Source organism: Neopelma chrysocephalum, unplaced genomic scaffold, assembly GCF_003984885.1.
Source record: "Neopelma chrysocephalum unplaced genomic scaffold, ASM398488v2 Primary Assembly neopelma1_165, whole genome shotgun sequence".
NCBI lineage: Eukaryota > Metazoa > Chordata > Aves > Passeriformes > Pipridae > Neopelma > Neopelma chrysocephalum.
Window position 1 is genome coordinate 4,650 of NW_020897827.1, and position 8,669 is coordinate 13,318.

The 8,669-nt window shown below is 51.4% G+C and overlaps 1 protein-coding gene across 1 annotated transcript in view; it reads left to right on the forward strand.

Annotated features, from left to right (window-relative positions):
* The first annotated feature begins 1,637 nt into the window (after positions 1-1,637).
* Positions 1,638-8,669, forward strand: part of GTSF1 (gametocyte specific factor 1) — an 8,112-nt gene continuing 1,080 nt past the window's right edge. The window contains exons 1-6 of the mRNA XM_027701730.1: positions 1,638-1,684; positions 3,785-3,882; positions 6,028-6,154; positions 6,817-6,903; positions 7,588-7,648; positions 8,522-8,603. Coding sequence (XP_027557531.1) covers positions 1,663-1,684; positions 3,785-3,882; positions 6,028-6,154; positions 6,817-6,903; positions 7,588-7,648; positions 8,522-8,603 — 477 coding nt within the window. The 5' untranslated portion in view covers positions 1,638-1,662. The remainder of the gene's footprint in view (positions 1,685-3,784; positions 3,883-6,027; positions 6,155-6,816; positions 6,904-7,587; positions 7,649-8,521; positions 8,604-8,669) is intronic.

Genomic DNA, 8,669 nt, shown 5'->3' on the forward strand with positions numbered 1-8,669 from the left:
GATGGAGTAACCAGAAGGTACGGAGGGGATTAACAAAGACATTATACCCTGAGAGTTGGAGACTGTCTAAGGAAGAATGATAAGAGGACCAAAGAATGTGGACCAAATTAGCCAGTAAATGATAGAATACTAATTAAGTTATGAGAATTGTGCAAATTAGGACCAATGAATGTGAATTTGTTTGCTAAAATGTATAAATACGTGAAAAGTCTTGAAAGCGATCTATGTGACCGAGATGATTCACTACCTATCTCTGCCAGAATAAAGTAATGTCTGCCTCACTAACACTTCAAAGGTAGTGTTGGAGGGTTGGATTTCTTCCCGATGACTTTCATAGAATCATAGAATCATAGAATCAGCTGGGTTGGAAAGGACCTCCAAGGTCATCAAGTCCAACCCTTGATCCAACCCCGCTGCGGTTCCCAGCCCATGGCACTGATGCCACATCCAGTCTCATCTTAAAAACCTCCAGGGACAGAGAATCCACCACTTCCCTGGGCAGCCCATTCCAATGGCTGATTACCCTTTCTGTAAAGAATTTCTTTCTAATATCCAACCTAAACTTCCCCTGGCACAGCTTAAGACCGAGCCCTGTTGTCCTATTGCTGATTGCCTGGGAGAAGAGACTGACACCCACCTGGCTACAACCTCGTCAGGTCTCCCCTGACCCTTCTCTTCTCCAGGCTAAACAATCCCAGCTCCCTCAGCCTCTCCTCACAGCACTTGTGCTCCAGTCCCTTCCCCAGCCTCGTTGCTCTTCTCTGGACCTGCTCCAGCCCCTCCATGTCCTTCCTGAACTGAGGGCCCAGAGCTGGACACAGCACTCCAGGGGTGGCCTCACCAGTGCTGAGTCCAGGGGAAGAATCACTGCCCTGGCCCTGTTGGCCACACTGTTCCTGAGCCAGGCCAGGATCCATTGGCCTTCTTGGCCACCTGGGCACACTCTGGCTCCTGTTCAGCTTCCTGTCCATCCACACTCCCAGCTCCCTTCCTGCCTGGCTGCTCTCCAGCCACTCTGTCCCAGCCTGTGGTGCTGCAGGGGTTGTTGTGGCCAAAGTGCAGGACCCGGCACTTGGCCTGGTTGAACTTCATCCCATTGGAATCAGCCCATGGATCCAGCATGTCCAGGTCCCTCTGCAGAGCCCTCCTGCCTTCCAGCTGATCAACACCCCCCCCAGCTTGGTGTCATCTGCAAATTTGCTGGTGGTTCACTCAGTCCCCTCATCTAAATCATCAATAAAGATATTAAGCAGAACTGGGCCCAACACTGATCCCTGGGGACACCATTGGGGACCGGATCCCAGCTGGATGCAGCACCGTTCGGTGACAGCCGGACTGGATGATCTTAAAGGTCTCTTCCAACCTTGATGATTCTGACTCAAAGGACGTCCAGGATCAGTTCACAGCCAGCGCCTGAGCCTGCAGCTGGTCCAGTTAAAAACAACAGCACCCTGAATGTGACCCATCCTATGCGAACTCGTGCCTTGGGGCTGCACAGCCCACACCGCCCCTCCCGCGGGGCCGGGCCGGGCCCGCCCTCATGGCGGCGTTGCCGCGGCAACCGCGGCCTGGCGGGAAGGGGCGGGCGGAGCGGCGGGAGCGGCGCAGAGACACAGACACACAGACACGCGGCCGGACTTGGAGAGGGCACACGGACTCGCCATGGAGCTGGAGGAGAACATGGGTGAGCTCAGGGTCTGCCCGGGGGAGGCACGCGGGGGGCAGTCGGCTGCGGGCAGGACCCGGAGCGGCGCCACGAGGGCGCGGGCTGTGCCCACCCCAGCGCCCGAGCCGGGATGGGATTCACTGCCGCGGGCTTTCCCTCGGTTATTCCAGCCCGGCTGCCGGTGCCGGTGGGGTCCGGCCGGCAGGAAGGGTGCAGTGAAGTGGTACCCGCCGGAAGCTCCCGGCCCGGGCGGGTCGGGTCGGGGTTGCTGTGGGTGTGTTTCCATGCTGTGGGTGTGTTTCCATGCACGGGGACAGGGACAGGACCCCAGTGCACGGGGCATCGCTGTGGTGCCTCTGCTCGCTTCAGCCGGATGTAAATTGTGTCTGCTCACCTGCCCGGGACGGTTCTGGGGTTGTTCGGGGTTTGGGTGTCCCCTTCTCTTCACTCCCAACGCGCTCGGTCAGGTCTGATGTGGAGCCAGTTCACAGAGAGAAACCTGGAAAAATCTGTGACAAACAGTGCTTAGTCTTGTGGATTCCTTTAACTTTACCAGACAGTACTTAATCCTGTGATTATCAGTGATAAATAATATATATCTGATATCATATCTATCAGTGATATTTTAGCCCCGGGAATAAGGACTGTGCCCGATTTAGTCTTGTGAATTCCTTTAATAGACAGTGCTCAATCCTGTGATTGCTTATCAGCGATAAATAATGTCTATCTGATATCAGATATTTATATATCAGTGGTTAATGTGTACAAGCGGCTATTTTAGCCGTGGGAACAAAGACTGTGCCTTGAGCAAGGCTGATAAGACGGTGTTTCGTAGGCGGAACACACAGTTGGAACATATTCAAGGAGAAGAAACTGTGCTTGGGAGGCTTGTGACCAGAAAAGGATAGTTGGAGGAACAAGATGTTCCTCAAAGACCCCCAAAAGGCCTCTATTCTAATGTAAATGAGTTCTGAGAAGTGATTTAAATACGTAAAAGAATTCTCGGGAGTGTTTAGCACATACCTATGAGTTGTGATGAGTATGTATTAGTTCCATAGATATAAACTGGTGTGTTAGGAGTAGCATTCCCCGAGCACCCTGTGCCAAAATAAACACCTGCTTTCTAATACTGAATTTACAGTGTTAGAGAGTTTTATTTTTTACTTTTATTTTATTTTTCGGTGACAAAGCCACTTGTGGTTGCTCTTCTAGGGGCAGCTGGGCCAGTGCAAAGGCAGTTTGGTTCTCAGCTGCCCTGAAGGGGCTGATGCAGGTGAGGTGCTCAGAGGCAGCAGCACAGCCCACATGGAAACTTAGAGCTGTTTTACCTCTTGCATAATCAAATCCTAAATGTCCTAAAAGCCTGAGCAACAAGAGTGGCAGACCAGAAAGAATGGAGCAGCCTGGTCTGGCTCCCTGGTGTTGTATTCCATGTCTCCTTCTGGCTGCCTCCTCCTCACTGAGAATATGGAAAGTGTGAGGTTTTATTAATATTTACATTATAATATATTTTAAAGACAAAAAAATATGTGTGGAGCCACACTGCTTCACTGTTCACTGCTTTGATTCTTCAGAAGTTTTGCTGGTTTAGTAACTCCTCAGGTCCTAAATTATTACATGACATATTAAAAACTTCATTCTGAGTGACGTGCACCATGTTGGGCTTCCTCTGAAATGAAACTCAGTTACCTACTGTTCTTCCTCCAGCAAAATGAGCTGTTGATGGAAAAAAATTTGGTTCAGCTCCTGAGGGTGTTGGTGGGTGTGTTGTGATCCCAGTGATCCTCCTCTAGGAGAGCTGGAAAAGTGCTCCTGGCTTTCCCTTGGAGTTAGGATGCTTTCCTTCCTAATAAGGGAACTGAAAGAGCTGTTACACTCCGTGCTACTGACTCTCCTCTGTTTTGATTGATGTTCCAGTCATGAAAACTCTGCATTTAATTAACTTGCTTATGCAAATCAGGTGCCTGCCTTAATGAGTGGTTTCAAACTAAGAGCAACTGGTTTGACTCTGTCAGACCACAACCCTGATGTGGTGGGGTGAGGTTTTTCCCCACTTCACTGGGTCAGTGATTCCTGTCTTTGTAACCAGGTGCTTTTCCCTGTGTTCTGTTCCATCAGATTTGTTGGACCCAGAGAGGTTGATCCAGTGTCCCTTTGTCAAACAGCATCAGATCCGAGCCTGCCGCTTTCCCTACCACCTTGTGAAGTGTAAGGAGGTGAGCAGGGCAGGGGCTGGGGGTTCTGGGCATGGAAACCTGCCCTGTGTGTTCTCATTCCTGCTGCAGTTCCTGACAAACAGCCTTGGTTAGCCTTTATTTCACAGAACTTCATGATTTGTTTAGTAACAGCTTCAGGCACCCATTAATTCACCAGACCAGTCTGGCTCTGTAGGAAGGAGACAGAGATTGCTCATGGTTAGTCCAGATTCTGGTCCCTTCCAGCAGCTCACAGGGAGGTCAGATACATTTTTCCACTTTCAGTTGGAGAGAGGACTCAGTCACAGTTCTGTGCACCCCTCTTGGCTCCTCAGAGCAGGAGGTCTGGGATGTTGCAGTTCATTCTTCCAGTGCTGGGAATGCAGCTGCACAGCAGGGCTGGGGAGTTTTGTTTTGCTAATAACTATTTCATGGGCATCTGGCACAAACTGCATGTCCTGGGCTCAGCACATTTGGGAGATGTTTATTCCCCTCTCTGTCTTTTATCTGGAATTTGAATACAAATCCTTTCACAGGAAGCATTCCTTCTCTGTTGTCCTCATGGTTGGGTTTCTTTAAACCTTCCTGAGCTTTGGGTTTTTCCTGAGACCTTTGGAAACCTGATTATCCCTTTTTAAGTTGGCCAGTGTGTTTTTAAACCAGTAGAGCAGTGCTGTGCCTTCCAGTTAAGGTGCAGTTGTAGGCTGTGTGTCCTGGTATCAATACAATTAAATCATTTTGGTGGAACTAGAGCCTTAAAAATATTAATTAACTAGTGGAAGTGAGGGCAGAGGTAAGTGGCAAGTACCAAGCATTCAGGAGGGCTGAAATTTTCTTGTTGAGCCCCTGCAGATTTTGGCAAGAGCGTGCACGTGAGCTGGGTGAACAGTGTTGGCAAGTAAATGTTCATGCAGGTTGGATTTGTCCTGGTGTTTCCTGACTGAGCAGAGAGTTTTGACAAGTTTCCTGGTTAGGAGGATGAGGTGAGACAGTGATCAGCAAGCAGACACAGTTGGTGTCTGAGTAATTAGCAGAAGAAGGGCTTTGGGTTATCCATCTGAAGATGCCACAGTGGGAAGCACGTGGGTGGAGATTGTCCCTTTGGCTTGGGACAAGTTTGTTGAGTTTCCTTTGCATACCTTATGCATAAAATCCAGTTAATGCCTCCCCTTCCCTCAGCCCCCCATGGCTCTGTGCAGGACACAGCCCTGCCCCAAAGGGGACACTGCAAACAGAGCAAGTTGGATCCTCTTGGCTTGAACTGTGTTAGAATCCTGCAATCATGGAATGGTTTGGGTTGGAAGGGACCTTGAAGATCACCCAGTGCCACCCCCTGCCATGGGCAGGGACACCTCCCTCTATCCCAGGTTGCTCCAAGCCCCGTCCAGCCTGGCCTTGGACACTTTTAGGGCTGGGGCAGCCACAGCTTCTCTGGGCAACCTGTGCCAGGGCCTCCCCACCCTCACAGGGAAGGATTTCTTCCCAATATCCCATCTCACCCTGCCCTCTGTCAGGAGGAAGCCATTCCCCCTTGTCCTGTCCCTCCATCCCTTGTCCCAAGTCCCTCTCCAGCTCTCCTGGAGCCCCTTTAGGCCCTGCAAGGGGCTCTAAGGTCTCCCTGGAGCCTTCTCTGCTCCAGGGGAACCCCCCCAGCTCTCCCAGCCTGTTCTTCCCAGTAAAGCCTCTGTCACTTGGAGGAGATAATTTCTGCCACTAGAATTAGTGCTTGGGATGAAGTTTTTGAGTGAGAATCCAGGTGGAAACTGCCAACTCCTTGGCTGTTCTGAAAGGTTTGGAGAGTTTCTCTGTCTTTGTGCCTGCTTATTTAAAATACATCTGAATGGGTTACCTTTCCCTAATGTCTCTCCCCTGATGGCTTTAAAATTTGTGCTTTAAACCCCTTGCAGCCCTATCACCAGAAAACTGGAGGGAGTTGACTGAGGGTCTGTTCCACTTCAGTCAAAGGTGGCTCAGGGACTTGTGTTTGGAAGAACAAACCCCGTGGGTTTTTAGGGAGTGTCTGACATTGTGATTTCTTGTTTAGGCTTATATTTTTTTAAAGCAACACCACGAATATCCCAGTGGCTTTTATGCCCTATGGATTAACAAGAGATAAGTGAACTTAGAAGTGATGTGGCAGATGATTTTGGTTTTTCCCTTGCCCAGAGCAACCCAGAAATTGCAAAGAAATTGGCCACGTGCCCGTTCAACGCCCGTCACCTGGTGCCTCGGGGCGACCTCAGCAACCACATCATGAAGTGCAACGACCAAGCCCTCATGGAGCAAGATGTAGGTGAGAGAACCCCCCCTGCTCCCAGGTGTCTGCTCACCCTGGTAACTGAGGTTTCTTGGTGTAAGGATGAATTGTGGAATAACCAAAAAGTGGGATTCAAACTGTTGTCTGTAGTTCTGTGTGACACAGCAGCCTTGGAGAAAGCTGATCTTATGTGCTTGGGTTTCTTAGGCAGTTTCTTGAGATGCTCTGAGTACACCTTGCACATATTTTGTTACCAGGCTTGTTGAATGGAAAGGTTTTACCAAAAACCATGCAGGAAGTGCCTCTGGAGGGAGCTGGGATGCTTTATTGACCACAGGGATGGGCCCTTCTTCCTTCAGAGCTGATCTCCCTGTAACTCCCGCCACACTAAGGAGCAGACAGAAGTTTTATATCCTCTGTAGAGCTGCACTGAGGCCGGCAGTGATGCCTGCATCCATGGCAGCAGCTTTCCCCTTCACTCCAGCATTCCTGCTCAGAGTTCCAGGGAGCAGAGTCTTCTCTTGTTCCTTGAAAAAGGCAAACTCAAAGTTGCTGGATTTCAGCTCGGTCCCTGTCTGTCCCCAACCTGCTTGCCTTGGGCAGGGCTTCCTCTGCAGCCAAGGGATGTGTCACACCTTGAGCCAGAGCTTCCATGGATTTAAGGACTGGAAGTCACTGTGTTTTCTCTCTTCCCCAAGTGAGCAGGTTCTGTGAGCCCCCACAGGAGCAGGTGAAGGATGGGAGCACGTGGCAGGCACCTCCATGTGATGAAGACTGGGAAACAGGTGAGGACCTGTGCCACACTGCTGCCTCCTCCCTGGGCCTGTCCTCCACGAGGCCAGGGATGCTGCTCACTCAGGTCTCCCTTGTAGGACACCTTGGTTATGCTCATTCCTAAAAACATGGATCTCTCCACCCAGCAGGCTTGTCTTGCTCTGGAGAACAGTCCAGAATGCTGCCATGGAGAGGGATTTCCAAGCATCCCCTCCTCCCATATAAGCTTTTGTACTGTATGTGCAGTGATGGCAATGGAAACATGGTAGAAAACTCTTTGAGTTCCTCAGTTAAATGGCAGCAAACACATCCATCATAGATCAACTTTTCCTCCCTCTTGAACTTGTAGAAATATGAGAGAGATTCCTGATCACAGAATCCCAGAATGGTTTCGGTTGGAAGGGACCTTGAAGATCATCCAGTGCCACCCCCTGCCATGGACAGGGGCACCTTCCACTAGCCCAGGTTGCTCCAAGCCCCCTCCAACCTGGCCTTGGACACTTTTAGGGCTGGGGCAGCCACAGCTTCTCTGGGCAACCTGTGCCAGGGCCTCCCCACCCTCACAGGGAAGAATTTCCTCCTGATTCCCAATCTAACCTTGCCCTCTGGCAGTGGGAAGCCATTTAAGCCAATGATCTGACAGTGGTTGCTGGAGTTTCTTGGTTCTGAGCCACAACATCTGTTTCCCTTCACAGAGGTGTCGGAGACGTCTAAGTCTGCTTTTGTTTGGGGTGTGCCCAACTCTGCCATAAACAGGTAGGAAATTTGAGTTTAATTGCAAACAAAGCAGTGTTTGTTTAGAGGAACATTGCAGCCTCCTCCCAGCCCTGCCTGGATGCTGGGCAGGAGCTGCCTTTGCTGCTGTCCAACCCTGGGAGGAGGGATGCTGGACAGCCAGTGTTCTTGGGCTGCTGGTTCAGTGGGACCTGCTTTCTCCTGTGCCCGGTCTGTACCAGAGAAGGAAGCCCTCAGGAGCACAGATACTGCTCCTGTGTGCCTGTGGCAGGGGGCTCTTCCTGTCCTGTGTGCAGGAACTGATGGATGTCCCCAGTGTGCAGGGGAGAAAGGTGCTGGCACCTTGTGGTCCCTGTGAGTCCTTGGGAGCTCCTGGAGCCTGGCAGGTGGGACCTGGGGCCTGGCCAGGTGTGCTGGTGTTGGGCCCTGTGTTTGCAGAATCCTCCCCTCCTGCCCCTTGCAAAGTGTGATCCCAGTTTGGGCTGTGGGAGCTTGGAGCTCGGTGCCCAGCTGGGAACAGAAGGAGCTGCCATGGCTGGTTTTGCTGCTCCACCAGTGGATTGGGATCGTGGGCTGGGTGTGGGATGTGGTGGCACCACCAGAGCTGCCAGAGATAGTTCAAGGTTAATCCAACAGTGGATTCCTTTAAGGTTCAGCAAAGTCCTGCCCGTGGCAGGTCCGAGTTCTGTATGAGCTCACCCATGATGTCCTCCCCTTCCACAGGACTGACAGCAGCACTGTCTCCTTCCACCTCTGGGGCTTTTTAGAAACCCTTTGAGTGTTTGGAGCATAGACAGCTCTCCTCAGCATCATCCCCCACAGCCCTGCTGTGGGAAGATGCAGAAATGTGACCCAGTGCATTTGTGAGGAGTAACCAAAGTGTCTCCATTGCAGCACCACCAGTGGCCAGACCAACTCCCTGCCCTCGAGGATGAGGGCCCCCGAGACCCTCCCGTACAGCGTGTCCTGCAGGGCTGTGAGTACTGACCTGTGTGTGTCCTGCAGGGCTGTGAGCACTGACCTGTGTGTGTCCTGCAGGGCT